The sequence below is a fragment of the Porites lutea genome, chromosome 3 (genome assembly GCF_958299795.1).
Source record: "Porites lutea chromosome 3, jaPorLute2.1, whole genome shotgun sequence".
NCBI lineage: Eukaryota > Metazoa > Cnidaria > Anthozoa > Scleractinia > Poritidae > Porites > Porites lutea.
Window position 1 is genome coordinate 39,166,392 of NC_133203.1, and position 21,969 is coordinate 39,188,360.

The window sequence follows — 21,969 nt, forward strand, 5'->3', positions numbered from 1 at the left end:
GCATTGAACTTTTTTTATGGCATGTTATGGGGGCATTTATGTGAATAAATGCTCTACAATTCAATGTCAAGACAATATGTTTCCATTTGTAGTAAGATTTTCAAAGTCTAGAAAGTGGGTCGAATAATGTATGTGGGTGTGCTGCACTCTTGTTTAAAGTACCATTAGTGTTATTTGTCAGAGACCCAGGTTGCAGCCACCCTCTGAGACCCAGGGGCAGATAGTGGGGGTGAGGGAAAGTCTAAATGGGCGGAAAAATATGGCACGAAGAAAAGTAAAGGACGTCGGGAAGAGCCCCTGGGGACAATGTCTTACCAGACCAATTCCAAACGGTCGCCGCCATTCTGTCTTCTGATTGGGCAGAAAAGCACAAAAGTTTTCTGGTACCAATCAGCAGCCAGAACGGCTGTGACCGTTGGGAATTTGTCTGGTCTGAACCAACCATCAACCCTACTGTATATAACTTGGGTCGACCCAAATAGCTATTATTAGACATTTGAACTGGGCCCTAGGCTATTCCAGATAGTAGCCTGTCCAAAGATGCACTGCACGTGCACGGACATAAATAAATTCCTCGCGGGCTTATTTGCATACGTGCCCTCGATGATTTCTGAAGAGAAAACAGTGGGCCTGTGAACAGGCTACAGGATAGTGAAGGGGTGTCAATAAACTGTAGAGGTAACGCTGCAGTAGTTCCTCAACACCCCGAATCAAAACTTATCCAGCGAGAACAAAAAGCTTTTCCAAACTGACTAGAGCCACTCAGCAAGAGCAAGCAATATCTGTTTGGAAATCAGTCGTTTCAATAGAAAGTCGTTTTGATAGAAACTCAAGCAGCACAAATGCACAAAAATGGTGTTCACTTCAAGTGTAGTTTGCGCCTGAGCAACAAAAACATTTTTGAGTGAAATTATATTCTTCATTCTTAAGCCAACTTCAATATGCACCCAAAAATATTTTGGGTGCATATTCTTCTTTGTTTAGCCAAGGACGTGAAACTGTTTACACCTCAACTGAAAACACTTGTATCGAAATGTCCTGTATCAAAATGACCAGTAACCCTCATACCATTTTTGTTCTAAAGGTATCAAGACAAGACAATACAATATCAATTTGGAGTTTTATCCCAGCTGGTACATACATGTTTTACAAAAATAAAAAAATTATGTGAGTAATAAGTAAAGATAACTGCACATGGATATCTGACTGAATTTATGTAACCATGGGTTCACTGAGTCTCTACTGGTGATACCTAGGATTCACCCTCCCCACCCAAGACACTACATTGTAACATAGCTATGGCGCGAGATTGTTGAGAACCTTAAAACCTCGCAGCATATCACATAAGAGCTATGTTAAAAATGTACGAAGATTTTAAATAAGGAATAAGCTGAATACCATGAAATAATCTTTCTTTAGAAAATAAGAGCCTAATCAAGACCCTATAGGCTAACTTGGGAAAATGCAGGTTCATACTTGCAATACTTTCTGAAGAAGAAGATCCTCACTACTTAAATCTCCTGAAAAATTCAACAGTTGTGTAATCTCAAAAATAGCTGATCTCACCCCTTCCATACTATCATTGATTTCAGTTTCTTTGTGAGCCCTTGGGTACAGGTTAATTTTGGCTCAACCTGCTCTCTTCTATGGTAAATTCAGACATAAAGACAGGCATTTGTTTTACTGTAATTATTCATGCAACTTTACACACGTATGGATTCTTCCATGCCTACTAAGGCTTCCTACAACACTAAAACACTTGCCACACTGTTTACATTCATAAGGCTTTTCCCCAGTGTGGACTTTTTCATGGGCTCTAAGACTTCCTTTATGGCGAAACACCTTTCCACACTGTTTACATTCATAAGGCTTTTCCCCAGTATGGACTCTTTCATGGATTCTTAGATTTCCTACCTGGCTATAACACTTGCCACATTGTTTACATTCATAAGGCTTTTCTCCAGTGTGACTTCGTTCATGAAGTCTTAGTCGTACTGCTTCAGTAAAGCACTTGTCACACTGTTTACATCCATAGGGCTTTTCCCCAGTGTGATTTCTTTCATGGATTCTTAGGCGTCCTACTTGGCTAAAACAATAGTCACAATATTTACATTTGTAAGGCTTTTCTCCAGTGTGAACTCTTTGGTGCTTCAATAGGGTTGACGCATCAATAAAACACTTGCCACACTGCTTACATTCATAAGGCTTTTCCCCAGTGTGAACTCTTTCGTGACGCTTTAGGTTTCCTGCTTCACTAAAACACTTACCACACTGTTTACATGCATGAGGCTTTTCCCCAGTGTGAACTCTTTCATGAACTCTTAGGTGTGATGATTGGCTAAACCACTTGCCACACTCTTTACACTTGAAAGCCTTTTCCCCACTGTGGACTCTTTCATGAATCTTGAGATTTCCTGTTGTTTTATAATACTTTCCACACTGCTTACATCTATACAGCTTTTGCCTTGTGTGGACATTTAGGTGTTCTTCAGAGGTGACACTTTCACTACGTGCTGGTGAAAGCTTATATGACATTGAGTGCTTCTGATTACAGTTAGAGTTCCTATTGATATAAACGTTGTTATTAGTTAAAGATAAAACTACTGTATGTAGTTTCTGGCCATTACTTCAAATATTGTCGTCTGAAATGCATCATTTGTTTTCTAGGAAGCCTACACGTAAGACAGCTAAAAAAATGAAAAACTCTGAAAACAGCCACCAGACCTTATACACTGTAGTACACTGTAGCTGACTTGTATACTGAACTCTTGAAATACCCCTGCCCACTTCAAAACCATGTATGCCTTAATACATGTACAATGAACTTTTATGCCTCTCCATTATTGGATCTGAGGGTTCCCATGGTTCATTTCAAGTACATGGTAAAGGCTTGTCACAGTGGTACACGTAGTTAAGGCATAAGATCTGCTATAAAGGCTTGTCACACAGTGTTTCATGTAGTTAAGGTATTAAATCTGCTATAAACATATGGAATGCCATTCAATAAATAAAAGTCAAGGATATATAATACCTGTTACACAACATATCGACTTGTTGAATTAAAACATAGTATTTAATTTACCCAGTGACAAAGTAAAGATGCGTAACTTTTGCGTTAGCAAATAAACTTGGAAGTATAGTAGCCAGTTGACAAAATAATAATATATTACAGATTGTTTCATTGAGTAAAATAACATGAGATGAGTAGAAATCAGTGTTCAGTAGACAATCATTCTGTTAGAAGTCAAGTAATTAATGATAATAATTTTATTGCAGATGTTAGAAAAGGAGGTGATTTGTTAAAATCGTTTGAGCAAAGTAATCTTGTAAACAATATGTGTTCTTTCACATACAAATTTTTTAAAGGGGCAGAGTCCAACATCTTCACATGCAAATTGTGTTTATGAGTTATTTTTACAATCCTGTTTACTACAGTACTGTTCAAAAGTAGATTACTGTGTGATAACTCAATTACTGTGTGATAACTCGAATTCCCTCACGTACGAACCACAAAATGGGGCAAAGTCCAACACTTTCACGTGCCAGCTGTGTGACTGTACATCTCATGCAGATTGGCTTTGCATAGTAATAATAGTAACTTGAATGTATAAAGACCTGTTTCGTTTTGTAACCAATGCCTTACAGTGGTTAACACGAGCCCTCAAACGGGTTTTTCCTCTATTCAGACCTACGGTTCAGTGAACGTCAATCAACCGTTGACCAAGAGAAGATTTTTTCCCCCTTTCTCGAGCACTCGGATGAAAATTTTGGCATTTAAGCGGTTTTTGCAATACTTTGCTACAGGATCTGACACCTCTTCATGTCAAGATTTCAAGGAGTATGATGAGTGTTTGTCGGAGGAAACTCAAATTATCGACTTTTTTACACAAAACTGTAAGCTATAACCACATAAATTTTCTTAGTACATGCTGGCAACTCATCTGAGTTCTTACTAGTTCTGGATTCTATTCGATAACAGGAAGAATGATAAGTAAATCTGCTGGTTACAAAATTCATTTTCAAAAACAGTCTCCATTCAGAGGAAACTTTTTTCCCTTGTTGGTGTGATATCTTTTGTTTCTTTGAATATAATTCTTTGAATGCTCCTTGGCAATTTGTCCATGGCTACCATGTTTTCTTCCTAAAAAATTAACGTTAACTATAGAGAGTGATTTGGCTATTCACTCAGCTCACAGAGACCTCGTTGTTTTAACAATGAAATCTTTCATCTTAATGAAATAAATAAAATTAAAAATGCTGTCGTCATTGGAAATTATTCTTGTAAGGCTTCGCCCTTCATTCAGGGATGAGAGAACCTTCTGTCAGAGCGTGTGAGAAAACCATGGAAACAGTTGATTGACGTACATGAAAACTAGGGTTTCAACAGGGAGAAAAAACCCTTCCAGGGCACATGTTAGTGGTAACCGCTGTAAAAAAGGCTCTTGTATTTTGAGAACCAATAGCATTTAACCATGAAGAATTAAGTTTTCAGAGTTAAAGATTGTTTCACTGAGTAGAAATGCATGTGAAAACCTCAGGAATTATGATAATGCAACCATCTACCACAAATTATGATAAAAATGCTGGTTTTTCATGACCATTCGGTATTCAATGAGCCACATTTTTTAAGAAACTCCGAGGAAACCGTAGATTTTTCCCTCTAATCAACATTTGGTGGGTTGATGTTTATTGTACTTTACAAATTTGTTTACCTTGAACTAGATCTGTCAAGGAAAGACAGAGAAAAGTGAATATATAGTATGAGGATTGACTAAGCTGAGCATTTTGCGTTTTCATTAATTTTATATACCGCAATACCCAATTTTGGGCAAAAACCCACACTACATTTTGGATGAAAAAGGTAGATTCATCACTCTTGGTAAGGTTACACCAAAGCATTAAGGTTACACTGAAGCATTCAAAATAGCTCATGCACGTTAAACGTGCCTTTGTTTAATGGTAGGAGAAATTGATGTTACTTATTTCTATTTATTTTCAAACTCTATTCTCTATGTTGGACCACAACACAACAGAATTTTTCGCAAAGGATTTACATGAAAATAAAGTTCAGTTCCCAGAGGAGAGAAATGCTTTTGTTCTGGACTACCAACACGGCCGTCGTGACGTCACGTGCAACCAGCAATTGGGCACTGTCAGAAAGCCATGTTGTTAATATTGTTGCTGTTTACATGATGATGTCAATCGATCGGTTGTGTGCTAATAAGGCTCTTTTTTCCTGGTTTTTCAACCAATGGTGTACCAAACAAGAAACGAAATCTATTAAAATGCCCTCACAATGCAAAAGGGCCCGCAGTTCAGCCCGTGATTTGAAACTAGATGTACTGTAGATATCGATAGATTCTACAACTTTAGGTATCCACTATGCATGGGAAAGCTTTCTTACCTTAAACAAAAAGATGACACCCCTTTGATAACAAATTCCACTGCAGAAGATGATGAAACAATGAACGGAAGAAAGGCCGGTTGAACGAAAGGTTCTTCATCAAATGTTAACTCGACGTTGGGATATGGGGACGAGTGTAGCGTGATATCCGTTACGTCACAGAACTGTCACAATATCCCGTCACATGTGCTCCTTGCTTGTCACGCCGCGGGAACGCCACGGGAACGAAGTGGAGCTGATACACTAAATTGTGACAGTGCCAACTAAAATTCTTTTTGTGATCAGTGAAGAAGGTAGAAAACAAGTTTTTAGAGATTGAAATGAGAGGTAAAGTGAACTTATTTAAGTTTGGGTAAGATTTCCGTACAATCCGTTGATTATGCATTGTATGCAGCAACTGCAGACTGCTTCACACAAAATAACATGAATCAGTATAGTCGAGTCGAAAAATGTACGCATAATAAATGTATGGGGCTGTACGGAAATCTTAACGTTAAGATTGTAGTATGTGTTTGAGTTTAAACTAAAGTGTGTAAGTCACCGAGGAACTTAAGCTAAGATGACTTCAGGGCGCTCACACAATCTCTGTGTGTAACCGATGTTATGACTTGTTATGTTACAGTAAATGTACTAGATTTACTGTTTGCCTCACCTATAGCGATATATCGCTTAGTTTGTATATAAATAAACGTTGAATTACCTTACCTGTGTATTATAGTCGTCTTTTTGCCTCAAAAGCGGTTTTTGAGCGATTTTGCAGGAGTTTGACTTCGCTGTTTACTGTTCCTAACAATAGAAGGACAAGGGAGGAATCCTTGTTTTGAAAGGGCTCCAGCGCCGGAGCGATTTTCCCCTAGAAAATCACATCGCTCCGCTTTCAAACTTCGCAGCAAAAGGGTTGAAAGATTCGCGCTTCTTGTCGTACCTTCCGATCGAAAATCCATCCAAAAGGCCCGGAGCTAGCCCTCGAAGAAAATTATTAGAATCCCACAGTTTTTGAACGGTCAAAATGTGTAGCAAGATTCCTACGTCCCAGTCAGAAACCGTCCCGCTGATTGCGTCTTGTTAATTGGATGTTGTAAATCAAATGGTTAAATAACTGATTTAAAAAAGACTTTGTAGCATTCATTGTTTAACGACATCCAATTAAAAAGAGGCAATCATTGGGACGGTTTCTGACAGGCACGTATGAATATTGCTACACATTTTGACCGTTCAAAAACTGTGGGATTTAATTTCCTTTGAGGGCTAGCCCCAGGCCTTTTGGATGGATTTTCGATCGAAAGGTACGAGAAGAAGCATGAATCTTTCCACCTTTTTGCTGCGAGGTTTGAAAGCGGGGATGGAGCCCTTTCAAAACAAGGATTCCTCCCTTGTCCTTCCATTATTAGGAATAGTAAATGGCCAACTTAAACTCCTTCAAAATTGCTCAAAAAGCCACTTTTGAGGCAAAAGTGCAACTAAATACCACAGGTAAGGTAATTCAACATTTATTTAGCATTGATTTATATACATACTAAGCGATATATCACCGTAAGTGAGGCAAATGGTTAATCCAGTACATTTACTGTAAAATGACATCGGTTAGACACACAGATCGTGTGGGCCCCCTGTGATGACTTTAGCCTGTGTACAGCGGCCCCTCCTCTCAGAAATAGGCTGATTTAGCAACAGAACGGGAATGTCATTTGACGACGGGAAATCGCACGGAAAAGACTAAATTCGACTTCTGGTGCCCAAATTACCGGTCAACCTTTGGTCAAGCCAGTTGTTTGATTTGCGCGCACCATTGTCAACTGTCATTCCCATTGTGCTGCTAAATCAGCCTATTAATCAGAGAAGGAGCATCTGTGATTCACCTTTGCTAATCGTATCTGGAGGCCATGTAATTTTTCTCAGAATGTGTGGAAAATGATTTGATTGGCTGTTATACATAGATCACCACATCATGTAAGCGATGGATTTGATTGGCTTTAGGGCCTGTCGCAAAACAGAGTTGGCAATCAGAAAACTATCACATTAGCTGTTTTCACACTAGAGACAGATTTTCTGTCTCATAATTATTATTAATTCATCTTCAAAATCCGTCAAAATTGACAGAAAAACAGATGGATAAGGTGAGGCGGATTGTCCATCCAAAATTAAGACCCTTCCATGTTCAAATTAAGACATATTATCTCTCTGACATGAATAGCGCTTTGCACTAATGACGCCACAAATTTCTGGTCCCTGCTGTGACTCAGACGTTGAACCTGGTCAGTATAAGAGTTTTGTATGGGAAAGTCACGTTCGCCAACAAAATTTCGTCGTCTTTGAAGATTTTTCACTAACATATATCCTGAAATTAGTAAAATCCAACTAGTGGTCTGTTATCAATGCTGCATTCTGATTTGTTGAGCTACTACTAGGCTATATGTTATAGCCCACTAGTAGCGAAAAGTGCTGGATTTTTGGCGGCAAAAAAGGATCAAAGTCTTTGATCAAGTAGTTGGACTTTACTAAAACAATATTATGCCTCTGGCCCTCATGGCCTCTGAGTCAATAGCCCATTCAGCCTTCAGCCTTCGGCCTCATGGGCTATTGACCCAGAGCCCATTCGGGCTCGAGGAATTAAATAATCGACTTGTGCCAAGACAACAAGATGTGTGATTTTATTTCTTATGCGGTTTCATTACTGTGGGTCAAATTATGTTATGGCATTTGCTTAAGAAATGTACAGAGAGCAGGGCTTCAGAGCTGTTCATAAAATGGTGCATTTGGTTAAATTTATAGGCAAAGGTTGTTTTTTTTTTTTGAGTGCTTATATTACGCTACTTTGGTTACCTGGCCGCACAACAACAGAACAAACTTAAACAATTTCCAGTTTGTGCTAATGTTGGTGTGCTCTTCAGCTTAGAAATTCTGCCACAGGCTTGCAAGAAGCACATACAACTCGATTTTCTCTCTTGCAATTTCAGTTTTGGAGTATTACACAGCCAGAAATGTTGTCATGTTTCAGTGCATAGAGTGCTATCTGACTTGACAGAACTAGGGATCCAATTTCAGTAGCCCTTTTTGATCAGGTCGCTTTAATTTCTGAATTTAATCGGTTATTTGCATTGCTTGGACCAGGTTTTACTTCCTATAGCAGTAATGCCTTTTTAATATATATTAGAATGAAGCTCAAAAAACATTTTAAAAAGCGCATGCTGCTCATACAAAGCCGTTGAGTAGAATGCAAAGTTTGTCTGAGTCATGCAGGGGGTCTAAGGTGACAAAACCTAGTTTTAGTAATAGTGGACAGCGCTATTACCCCCTTTTCATAAGAACCTATGTAACCTAAAATTTTCAAAAGGTTCTTATTTTACAAAAATGAAGGCAGAGAAGAAAATACAGTCTGAAAAAAATTAAGTCTAGGTTTCAGTCAGTAAGATTCAAAATGTAACACAGCATCTTATGCACACTGCAGAATGAAAGACATTCATTCTAGTACTTTGGAAAGATAAAATTACTGTACATGGTTATCATCTAAACTGTATTCTCGTTAATTATTTAATACAGCAATGTATTCCATATCACATATGCCCTGTAGTAGTTATTTGAGTGTGCTGATTGCTGGTGCCCCTATCAGATTAAGAACCTAAGTAGCCTAAGATCCCACTAAATACCATTTCTATAAGAACCTATTTAGACTAAGTTGGAAAATCATAGGTTCTTATACGTGGGGTTTTACTGTAGCCATTAGATAACCCTCTCAGACAGATAATCCGCCTCTGGTGTGAATATGGTCATTCACGGACAATACAATGATAATAATTAACAATTATTCTTTGAAATCGAGGTGAATAGTGGCAAAATATTTACAGAGCCACGAAGTGGCGAGGTAAATATTCCTAAAGCCACTATTCACCGAGATTGAAAAGAATAATTGTTTTAGTATATACACACGAAGTGATCTCAACAAAATCAGAGAGGAAACCATTAAAAAGTACGATTTGATTGACAGATTAGGTCAGCTAGACGCGCGACAGTTTAAAAATAGATCTTTGTAGAATTTTCAAACATGGCAATACACAAGCTTATCACTGCGCAAACAACAGCGTATATGGCTTCAATGGAACCGCTAAAAGTTTGAATTGTTTCCTTACCTGAGAAGAAAAGAAGAGCTTTGTTGTATTCTGTTGACTCGCCAAGTTTATAGCCGAAAAGGTTTGTTGTGTTGTTCTTCGCATGAAGTGCTGACAAAAATGTGATTCGGTTCCTCGAGGTAAGACGTCGTTTTCATGTAGTATTCTTTGTCATGTTTACTTGAAACATAGAATTTCTGTAAACATTTGCTTTCAAATTTGTTTGTCATAAATAAAATTCATTGTTGGGCCAAATTTTTCTTGTCAGGAAACGCTGAGTTCAAAAAAACGGCCTCTTCTAGGCGAATAAACGGGAGTTATAAACAATCCATCGATCACAAAACTCAACAACAGTAAATGGAAATCCTCGAGGTAAGACATCGTTTTCATGAAGCATTCTTTCTCGTGTTTACTTGAAACGTAGAATTTCTGTAAACATTTCCTTTCAAATTTGTTTGTCATAAATAAACTTCGTTGTTGGGCCAAATTTTTCTTGTTAGGAAAAGCTGAGTTCACAAAACGGCCTCTTCTAGGCGAATAAACGCGAGTTGTAAACAATCCATCGACCACAAAACTCAACAACAGTAAATGGAAAAAGGCCATTTTGAATCCTTCGAAGTCTTTTCTTGCCTCAAAAAAAGTCAACCCTAGGATTTTGTTGACTTTTAAACAATCTTTCTCTAAGAAAATGGGAAAAAAAAACGAGTTCACACATTATCCACTCTCTAGGAGGTGAATATTGTTGAATAGTCTGAGATAGCGAACCAATCAGATTGCTTAAATCACCAAGATCACTGAGTGTGTATATACTAATATACAATACCTTTTTATTCGCCTTGTACTTAATTAATTACATACATTAAAGAGAAAAAATATATATATATATTTATTTGTACTTAATAAGGCCTGGAGCTGAAATAATCCTAAGATTTTCTAGCCAGTTCTCCAGAATTTAAAGTTTTAGAGAATTGAGATAGAATTCATTTCCAAAGAAGCAGTTTTAAAATACAATGTATTGAGAAAGAAAGAGTATATGCTTAAGTTTTGTTAACTATGTTGTTCTGACAGCAAATAAGGTTTCAATTGTTTTTGGAATTGGTATGGGTTTAGTTCTTTAAGAGTTAAGGGAATTTTGTCCCAAACAGTACATGCAACATATCCGGACAACTACACATATGCAGCTGTTCATGATCAGCTCCAGACATTTCGGAGAAAAGAAAAGAAACTAAAAGGTTCTTTAACCATACTAAAAAGCTTTAGGCTTCTAACAGGTCAAAGAAAAACTGGTACTAAATGGCATCCAAGATCAAATCTTGTCATAACAACACACCTACAGAAACATAAAGCCGCAGGAAATGCATGTAATAACTCAAAATGCATGAGACACGCCAACTTCATGACCTCTGAATGCAAGACTCAGTAAATAAGATTTGTTCAGTCAAAGTCTATGGTACCCCATGCACTAGGATAGATAATCTAGGTGCTAGGAAAAAAACAAGGAAAACCTTTGCTCAAGGAAAACGTTAAAGGTTACATGTACGTTTCACACTGTCATGAGCTTATGAGTCGCATCTGACCTGTCAACACTTCATTTCTATTTAATGTCTTTCCGTATCCTGTGGGAACGCTTACATAAGATCATGGATCTTTTCCTTTAATAGGGACTTGTAAGAATATTTCTCTTACTCAGTATAGAGTAGAGCGATTTTAAATGGATGAAAAAATGGTGCATGAACCAGCATTTTGAGACATGGAACATGAGCCACGGAAATTTTGGTAGATGGAAACTACTGTTTTTAATTTATGCAGAATTATTCCCATACACAAGCAATCTACTCCTATTTTTTTTTTCTGGTGGGGGGCGGGGGCACTATGTGGATCAAATTTTGTGATCATTTTTTAAATTTTACGTCAGTTGCTGTAAGAAACTGGTCATTGTGAAGAGGTTATTTGGGCAATTGGGGGCATGCTATAGTGGCCATTGCCATTGTAACGAGGTTTAAACAACGATCTCAGAGACAATTTACGCCCAAATGCTCATTTTTGGCAAGTAGGCCTCTTGGACATTGGTTTTTCAGAATATCCTGACAAATCCCATAATTTCAGAAATTTCATTTTTATGATGTCACACTTTAGTACTCTATTGGGGGCTGGGTCAATTTGCTGGGGGAGGGGGGTAGGGTTGTTGAAATTATAGTAAAATATATGAAAAAGAACCTCGAGGTTTTACTGTATCATTCAAAATATTAAAGTAAGGAAGTGATTAACCATTCAAAGTAGGTTAGGATTAGGGTGACGATCTTTTTTTTTATAAAAGCAAAAATGAACGTAGATAAAAAAAATATTAGCTACAGCACACACATGGAACTGTGCAGAAATCTAACTGGGATAGGAAACAGTGGAATTTGAGTATATAATCAAGGGAGCATGATACCATAACCTCTGAAATATTAGCCTAGCTTGCAAGATAAGTAGATGTTAAGTGCTGTAGCTTTGGAAGAAGGGCTGCAAGAAAATTGAGTGCAAGTCAAATAAACCCTTCCATGGATTTTTTCAGACAACTTTTGATTGGGACCAGTGAAAGTGAAAATCTGTTTTTTGAAAGAGCGTCTTAAAATAAATAAAATAGCCAAGTTTGAAAGTGATTTGTTGAAAACTAAAGATGATATAGCTCTGAAAGGTTGCAAAGATGATACAGACATCAGTATAACATATCAAAAAACACCCTAGATTGATTTAGTTAATTCTTCTTTGGGGCAATAGTAAGGAAGCTGTGCTCTTTATGGGCCAAGAACAACTCACAAACAGAACCATTGGTGATAGCTAGCACGCACTTGGAAAGAAGTATGCGTCATTTTTTTATGTGAAGGTCATATTTCTTTCTGTACATACAGTTTGCTGTGCTTTTTCATGGACAAGCATCACTGAAAAAATAATAGTGAGGATGAAAGGAGTGAAACTACTTATTAAAGCAAAAATTCGTTGCAATTAGTTGTACACATGACAACAGACTTGCCCCGGTTTCCTTTAACTGAGGGTGCATCCACCTGTGGCCAACCCCAAAGTATACCTTGGATCAATGTTTACAAAATTAATCTGGTAGTCTGGCTGATCATTAAAATAATTTAGTTTAATGACCAGCTCCTAGTTGGATTGCTTTTTGCAACTGGTTAAGCTGTGTATTACTTTAAATGTGATGATCCTGCATACAGTGTATTTCTCCTCCAGTAGTTCAAATATACCAAATTCGCATATTCATCATATCGAAGAAAAATATATTCCAAGACTTATGGGTGTTTTTTGGTAAATTAATGACCATCATGTTGACATGTTTTAACATTATCTTTTGACATTATTTTTGTCTTTTGTCTGTTATCAGGTGTTTCTTTGTGTTGCAGTAACTATTTTAGTTAGCCTGCGAGCAAGTTCTCTACCAGGGCACTCTGGTGGCAGGGCAGGAAAAGAAGGAGTGCTGGCAACTACCTCTCTGGAATTTAAATATGTGCATCTAAAAGTCGAAGCGAAATGCCGATTGGTGGACATGACACTTAATGATGTCATTACCCTTGGCGTGTGCTTTTTAATGTTTGTTTACATTCACGCTTGTTTTAGTGTCGTGATGATTGGTGAAATCTGACAGTCGATGGGGAGCCATAGAGGAATTGGATGCAGAATTCAAATTCCAGAGACGCGGTTGCAAGCTCTCCTTCCTTTTCCCACCCTGCCACCAGAGCGGTTTGGGTATTGTTCAATGTCTTTTCAATCTTTTCTAGTACATCACTTGGTGATTGCACCTGACCGCAACACCAAAAACTACCCTGTTATCCATATACAATAGCTAATTATCAATTAATCCTTGAGCCTGAATGGGCTCTGAGTTCAATAGCCCATGAGGCCGAAGGCCAAATGGGCTATTGACTCAGAGGCCATGGAGGCGAGAGGAATAATTGATAATTAGCTATTGTTTAGTGAAATCCAACTAGTTGGTAAAAAATATCGAGAATAAAAAAATTAATATTTTTAACTAGTTAAATCTAGACTTTAATCCGCCAAAAATCCTGTGCTTTTCGCCACTAGTGGGCTATAACATATAGCCTAGTAGTAGCTCAACAAATCAGAATGCAGCATTGATAATAGACCACTAGCTGGATTTTATTAAAAGAGAATAATCATGCTATGTCAACCAGTCAGAGCTTGTGACTAGATTCTAGACAGATTCATAGTATAGGTATGAAATTTTTGGATCGTAAATGCAGACATCTCCTGCAGAATGACTCCAGCATTGAGGATGATGAGAGATGGCTGCATTTGCAGGCTACTGAGTATCCAGCAAGTCCCTTGTTTGTCATCATTTACGTGAAACTAACTGGCCCTTGGCTTAAAAAAGTTTTTTTTTTTTCAAATCAACAGGAAATCTAAAAATTCATGAAGGAGTCCACTCCAGGGTAAAGTCTTACAAGTGTAAAGTGTGTGGCAAGTGTTTTAGCCAACCAGGAAACCTAAAGATTCATGAAAGAGTTCACACTGGGGAAAAGCCTTATGAATGTAAACAGTGTGGAAAGTGTTTTAGCCAATCAAGAAGCCTAAGCGCTCATGAAATAATTCACACCGGAGAAAAGCGTAATGAATGTAAACAGTGTGGAAAGTGTTTTGGGTTAGTAGAAAACTTTAGAAAACATGAAACAATCCATAGTGGACTAAAGCCTTATGAATGTAAAGAATGTGGCAAGTGCTTTAGACTAGCATGGATGCTAAGGAGCCATAAAATTGTACATACGGACAAGCCAAGGCCAGTAGGAGCCTATAAATGTAAACAGTGTGACAGGAGTTTTAACAGTTCATATGCGTTAATAAAACATGGAAGAGTCCACACTGGGGAAAAGCCGTTTGCATGTAAGTTGTGTGGCACGTGTTTTAGCGCCAAGGAAAATCTTACCAGACATGAGAGAATCCACTCTGGAGAGAAGCCTTACGTTTGTAAGCTGTGTGGTAAGTGTTTTAGCTCAGGAGACACCTTAAAGGCTCATAACATAGTTCACACTGGGGAAAAGCGTTATGAATGCAAACAGTGTGGCAAGTGGTTTAGAAGTAACGGACACCTAAGGAGACATGAAATGATCCACACTGGGAAAAAGCCTTATCAGTGTAAAATCTGCGGTAAGTGCTTCATGACACCATCATATTTAAGTAGACATGACAAAGTTCACACTGGAGAAAAGCCTTATGAATGTAAACACTGTGGCAAGTGTTTTAGTGAATTAGGCAACCTAACGAGACATAAAGCAGTGCACACCGGACTAAAGTCCTTTAAATGTAAACAGTGTGGGAAGGGTTTCGGTGCAAAAGGGGACCTCAGAACGCATGAAAGAATCCACACTGGGGAAAAGCCTTATCAGTGTAAACAGTGTGGCAGATGTTTTAACCAAGTAGGGAACCTGAGAGCACACGAAAGGGTCCACACTAAGGGAAAGCCTCCTTCATCACTGCAAAGGAACAAAAATCCATTCAAACCTTCAGGATGCCAGAAAACTGCAGAAAAAGAAAAGCAGAGGTTTAGATCTCATGAGTCCAATGTTCATCATAAAACCTCCTTCAACAATTCCATAGGAAGCAAAGGAGTTGCTAGCAGTAGTAAAGGAACGCAACAGTCAACCACTACGAAGAAACACAGCTGTTGGATTTGTCAAGAGGAGATGAGTAGTGAGACTATTCTTCTTCAACATTATGAAAACCATATGAAACGTGTATATGAAGAAGATATGTCTTAAATGTAGCTTACATTTTTGGTTTGCTAAGTTAGGTAATTTTTTCATAAATGGGATTTCAAAGCAAAGGTTCATCAATTCTGTATTTTGTTGTTGACATGAAGTTAATAGAAGGAAAAACATTTAATTATGATATTAACCGTATTTTACCGTTGCCAGTTTCTTCTAATTTCGAGTCTTGTCACTTGCATAACATCTAGTTCATATAAATGTGAAGAATTTTTGAGTTTGACTTCAGCTTTTTTTATCTCTTATTATCTGGAAGTAAAAAAGTTTACATGAAACACATTCCTCGTAAACATTATTGCTTGAGATGGCAATGTTGACATTACTTGGCTATCCCAGACACGTTTCTTGTGTGGTTTTATACCGGAAAATTGCGATAATAAGCCCCGGGGCTTATATTTTTCAAAGGCCCTTTTTGAGGGGCTTATATTCGGAGGAGCTTATCTACGGAGGGAAATTTGCGTTTCAAAATCGATTGAGCTAGCCTTATAGTTGAAAGGAAATTTACCCTTTTTGCTTTGTTTTACTTTGTACTTGAGGCAATTTCCAAGTACAAGCCCCCGGGGAGGCTTATAATTGGAGGGGCGATTTAACGGAGAGCTTTTTGCGTTACGAGTTTGGAGGGGCTTATACATGGAGGGGCTTATTTTCAAAATTTTACGGTAACTTGCGCTATTTTTTTGTCACTTGCTATGTTGTAGATTTTTATGGCTTTGCATAGCAACAAGTCCTGTATATCCCATATAGCTCAATTAAAAGCAAAAACGCGAAATTAAGAATAGAAGGGTTTTTGGCAATTAAAAGGGAAGCGCGGTTGAAGAGAACTTCAGGAGAACTTTGCGATTTGAGTGAAGCCTTGGAAGAACTCGTTTCAGCGAGATAGGTCTGCTTGTATTTACCCAGAAAACTTTGAGATCTAGAAGCGATCACTTTAGTTCAACTTTCAGTGGCACCCAACGACGGTTTCCTCCCAAATGCATTGAAAACACTTTTTAGGCAATGCAGAGTACTGTGTATTCTAAGTGGCGCTAAAAAAATTTATGTCTGTTCGGTTGTCCTAGGGCAACTTTAGTCTTTTCGAAATTACAAAGGCTTCAGTATTATTTTCCGGAAAATTTTAGCCGCATTTTATAGTTCTACAAAAGTAAGAATTTTTCTGACTCCTCTCTGCATCGTATTTTCGATTCCCAAATTTTTAGGTTTCCTTTCTCAACAAAAAATAGCTTAACCTGGGGAGTGAAATGGGAAAAATTAAAATTCAGAAAATCGTAGGGAATTTATTCGATAAATCTTCGTAGATTGAACATGAATGGAACGGTCATCCAGAAATTTTTAGCCTTCCTCAAGCCGGCTATAGAAAATTGTAGGCAATTTTTGCTTCTCCGAACAGATATGTCACAGAAAACAGTCGTTGCGTCAGTGCCCCTGGATTTTGTTCTCTTTTCACAGCAACTGAATGTGAGGTTGCTGGATACCTTCAGGGTTATCTTACGTGCAAGTGATGTAGTGCGCTCTGGTTAAACTGTAAATCAGGGCATAGTCTGCGTAGCTGGCGGTATTGTGTACTAGTCGAGTGAGATTTGGCGGCGGAGCCGCTGTACCAGTCGGTATTTCAATCGCCTCGTCCCTACTCCTTTTTAGGATCGCGGCTCCGCCGCCAAAACTTTAATCACATAATACCACCAGCTGCGCAGGCTAATAAGGGCATTATCGTCTGATATACAAGCAAGCCACAAAGGGGTGTATTTATTTTATAATCCTCCTTTTTTACATCTCTAACATGTTGGGAGAGAAACAAAAACAAGCGGTGAGCACGAGTGCAAATGAATCAAACAAACTCATTGATTGGTTGAATTTTTCATTCAAACTGTGATTGGACTAGATCTTGACAGGCTGTCATGTCAAATGAACTCTCCCAACGCCCACTAGACCAAAACTCAAAAACCCATTCGCAACGACTATTTTTAGCGCAACACAGCGTTGCAACATTGTTTCGAATAGTTACAACATCGTTCCAATATTGCAGCGCCGTGTTGCACTAAAAATCGTCGTTGCGAATCGTCTCTTGTAACATCGCCGACTCGACATAGTTATTTTGTGAGGGTACCATCTGTGGTGCAGTCATGAGACAAGGAGATACTCACACTTTCATTACTTTCTACATAATGTCCTTTATTAACTGAACCACTATCTTTATAGTACAAATCATAATCTACTTTCACTTAGTATCAGTACTTTTACATTCGTGCTGTATTACTTTAATATCACTTAGTACATGTAGTTTCACTGATGTTGGTAATAGTACACAATCGTTACTATGGTAATCAATACACTACACCATCCTGCTTTGAAGCTCTCCGGTATCCCCACCTTTGCTTTGATCGTTAAGTCTAACATATGGCATGGATAACATATAGATCAATCTACAATATAGCATAAAATCTTTGGCGATCGGAGTAAACGTCACGTGGTTATAGTGCCATGCCTCTTTGGCATCTGAGTCGAAATTCTACTGTTGCCGGCATTTTTTCGTGAAAATCTCTCGGCTACAAATAGTGCGCATTTGTGTGGGGAGTGACGAAATAGGAGCTCCCCTAAAAACGCCTGCGTGGGAGGCTATCAAAAACAGGGGACGCACTAAATCGTTAGATTATGACAACTGACGTGTCAGCGCGGAACGTAATCTCGTACCCAGATCTCACTCTGTCTTAAGGAACCTTGGCTTGAAGCAGGCACGATTGAAACGACTTTTTTAAGATAGCTCAAAGCTGAACCTTGAAGCCTTAAATGTAATAAGAAGAATCCTAAAATTTATACGAGCCTTAACTGGTCACCAGTGAAGATCTCAAATGACAATACTTAGGTGCACAGTAAACTAACCTTGCGTTTGCATTCATGACCCTTTGAAGTTTCCAAATTTGATACTCCGGAACACCATGTGATAAACTATTACAATAGTCCAACCTAGTAGCAATGAACGCATGGCTAAGCCTTTCAGTAGATTCATGGGACAAATACTTCCTAATATGCCGGATATTGTACAGACAATAAAAAGCACTATCCTAAATTATGCGTACCGTCAGCTTTAAAAAGTACAAGTTTCTGATGTCTTCTCTTCATTTGTCTCGGCATTTTGACTTTTTCAAAGGCTTTGGTCATTAGAGGTTAAATGATTTACACCACGTGACCAGGTTTCCTCTTACCTGTCGTTGACTGTTCGTTATTTGTTTTCTACACATTACAGGGGCACCTAACGAGAATATGGTTTAAAACCACGTAAACATAGCATTGTTAAACGTATTTTAGTATTTAAACGGTAGACACAGGCATATTTTTATCCCCTAAAAATTTTTCATCTGTTCGGATTTCCTAGCTGAAAGTCTGGTGATCCAAAAATTATAGGAATCCTTTTCGAAAATTTCAGCCTGAAAAAAGGCCCCCGAAAGTTCCAGGTGGCCTTTTCAGGGTAAAAATCCGTTAAAAATGGGCAATTATACCATGTGTAAGATGTTCCAAAATCCTAGGAGAGGCAGGCAAGCAAGAAATTTTACAAAAAATGTTCCGAAAATTCTAGATCTCAAATCGTCTTCCGAACAGATATTTTCCGAAAATTGACGTTGTGTGCCCCTGATATTAATTAGTAGTTTCACGTAATTTTTTTTATCCATAAGGTTTGTTTTGAGCTGTGTTTGGCTGCTGATTTTTTATTTTGAGAAATTCTTAACTTAATTCCGACGTTTGCAGTTACTCTGCTCTTCGCCATATATGAAGCTACTCTCTATTGACAAATTTCCTGCGGCTTGTAAGTCCACAACTAGGCTTTGGTAGATTGTGCTCGAAAAAAACGCATATTATGCTTTTAGCAGTGCTCATATTTTTTAGAAATTATGCCAAAATTATGCTACTTTCTGAAAATTATGCTCTCTGTCACCGAAATTATGCTACTTAGATTTTACACCGATTTTAAGGAAAATAAAGATCATCAGTAGCTTAACTCTATCAATTTTGACTTTAATGAACATTCATATAGTCCACCTTCCAGTCTTACAGTCTTTAGCATCGCAAATACGCATGTGCGCACCTCGAAAAGCCAAATGTTTAACAAATGATACCAACATCAACCGTTTCTGGGTTCTGAATCCGGGTCAGAAACTTAAAGCCCGCATACTTGTTTTAGACGCCATTTAGGCAAAGCCCTCAGTTCAGTATAAAGACAACTATGCATGTTGTTAATCTCTGTGTTATAGGTTATTGTACTGAAGCATTACACAAGCCTGTAAATAGTCCACGAGAGCATGCTCTTGTGAAGATGAGTTAAGAATAGAGAATACTCGTTCAGCGGCTGCAGACGAGGACTGCACCAGCAGAACCTTCATAACTGCAGAAGGCCAATGGGGTAGGTTATCAGATTGTTGCCTCCACCACTTCACTTTATCTTCTTCGCAGGGCATGATGACGTCCTGGGCGGCGGCAAGATAATTAGGCAGTCTCTCAGATATGCACAGGGTGACCTCTGCCGCCTGCCGGACCATATTTGACCATGGGCCTTAGCACAAACCTCATATTTCCCAAAAACAATACAGACATAAAATACAAACTGAATTATTCTAGAGCTATGAGGGGTTTTTTGTTTTCAACGCATAAAAGCTCGGATTATGCTAGCAGTGCTAAACTGAAATAAAAGCTTAAAATAATGCTCGTTTTGGTGAATTATGCTTAAAATTATGCTAGCACAATCTACCAAAGCCTATCCACAACACTTTGACAATGTTTTCACCACTCCAAAGAGAGGAGCCTGGGGACAAACATTGGCTCCAGATCCCTCAGACCGCGCGTTTAAAAAGTCAAAATGTCCGCAATTCTTTGGAGTACTGTAGCTTTATGTTCGCTGTTTGACTGGCGCTGGATCGTGGTTTGATTGACAAAAAGGTAAGGTGAAAGATTAATTTAAGTGCATTGTACATACATCCCAAAATGATTCCAATTTTCAAATCGTTTGTTCCTGCATGCCAACGTAAACCAAGCTTTTTAATGCGTTTTGTTTTATGCTTCTGGTTTTGAAAATGGGTGCTCAGTAAACAATTTTCTTGTCCATATACTTTTGTTTTATGCTTCTGGTTTTGAAAATGGGTGTTCAGTAAACAATTTTCTTGTCCATATACTTAATTACTTACTTACTTACGCTGAAAATCATCTCGGGCCGCCCTAGCAAAATGTTTCCACACTATCTGATCGATTATGTCTTTGGAATTTGTCCAGTTCAACGTACTAACTTTCTTGTCGATATAGTACTTAACCCTTTGACTCCTAAGTTTTTCTGTCATATTGCTTCAGTTTTGACTTGAAGGTGTTAATTGTTGCGATAAACGCGCAAAGTCACTCTGTAGACGCCCCCTCGCACATTCAGAAGCCTATTTTTAGGCTTCTGACACTTCTAATGTTTTTCAAGTTTTGATAAAGATGGCTTACAGTCATCAAAACTGTCAGCATCATTAAGACGTTAAGACTGGCTATGTTTTAAGAACGTTTAAATTGACTTAATAACTTCACTAGCCTGATGAATTTCTTCAAGAACTCTCATCTTTGTTGCTTGCGGCAGCTTTGATTTCCGCACTTTTGTTCATTTTGTTGCAAGCTATCCAAGCTGAAGCCTTTCTGGCCTTGAAGTCTTGTTCTCAGTCACTGATCCATGAACCCAGATACTTGAAGGTCTCAGCGGGTTCAATTGCTTTGTTGTCTTGTGTTTTGAGCCCAGCATCAACATGATGGTAAAAGAACATGCATTTTGTCTTCTTTGCATTTGGTAAAAGACCAACCTTGGCCAAAACTTCTTCATCATTTTCAGTGCTTGCACTTGTTGAAACTGATCACTTAAAAGTGTCATGTCATCTGTACACGTGTAAAGTTTAGATCAATGACTTTTTCAGCTTTAACTCTGCATCTTTGTCTAGGCCATTTCAGCAAGACTCTCCTCATGACCCTCAATAGCCTCTTGTAGTACATAGTCCAGTAGTACATTACATGTAATATGTTTGGTAAATACGGAACTGCAGACCATTTTGGTAGAAAATTACATGTATGGGACTGCCTCCAAAGTTAGAGTGGAACCTTCAGCTCAGGCAAGAAGCACTTTAATGTTGGGGTCTCCTGTGTTTTTTTGGCTGTCCCGTTGCTTTTTAGTCATTACAATCGGGATATAATTTTGGCAAAATGATTTTTAAGGAGTATGCTGTGGGGATGTCATCATAACTTAATTCAAAACATAATGCTTTTATTGCAACATTCAAATTATGCTAGTTAAGCCATGGCATGGAGTATATACAGTTTCAAATTATTCTTTTATGAATGTAAACTGGTCGATAAAGACCCAAATCCCAAAGAACTTGTGATTGTAGGACTCCCTTGTATTCCTTTATCCTATACCTGCCAACTCTCACGCCTTAGGCGTGAGTCTCACGCCTGCGAGTTGAAAACTTCGATCTCACACCAGCTCATGCTTACGGGCCAATTTCTCACGCCTGCTTGAAAAATGTGAGTTGTTGCTGTCTTGCTTGACACAGTTTCCAAAAATATGTTATCTCAGACCCATGTAAGGAACGAAAGCCATGTGTATAATGAATAAATGACGATACCTTCTTCATGATCTCTGATTTTGTGGATAAGTGTTGTCTCGATAACTTCACCCTCG

General features: G+C 38.3%; 2 protein-coding genes across 2 annotated transcripts in view; one reads left to right on the forward strand and one right to left on the reverse strand.

Moving 5' to 3' along the window:
• Nucleotides 1–1,510: 1,510 nt before the first annotated feature.
• LOC140931119 (uncharacterized) lies at nt 1,511–2,559 on the reverse strand. Its single transcript, XM_073380869.1, has one exon. The coding sequence runs from the start codon at nt 2,533–2,535 to the stop codon at nt 1,690–1,692; it is 846 nt and encodes a 281-aa protein (XP_073236970.1). The 5' UTR covers nt 2,536–2,559; the 3' UTR covers nt 1,511–1,689.
• A 3,064-nt stretch (nt 2,560–5,623) lies between these two features.
• The window catches only part of LOC140929984 (uncharacterized), a 36,270-nt gene continuing 19,924 nt past the window's right edge, over nt 5,624–21,969 (forward strand). The window contains exons 1-2 of the mRNA XM_073379655.1: nt 5,624–5,731; nt 13,921–15,271. Of these exons, the coding sequence (XP_073235756.1) occupies nt 5,725–5,731; nt 13,921–15,271 (1,358 nt within the window). The 5' untranslated portion in view covers nt 5,624–5,724. The remainder of the gene's footprint in view (nt 5,732–13,920; nt 15,272–21,969) is intronic.

What these genes read in the sequence shown, in the direction of transcription:
- LOC140931119 (XM_073380869.1), bottom strand. Translation starts at nt 2,535, where the DNA reads ATGTCATATAAGCTTTCACCAGCACGTAGTGAAAGTGTCACCTCTGAA.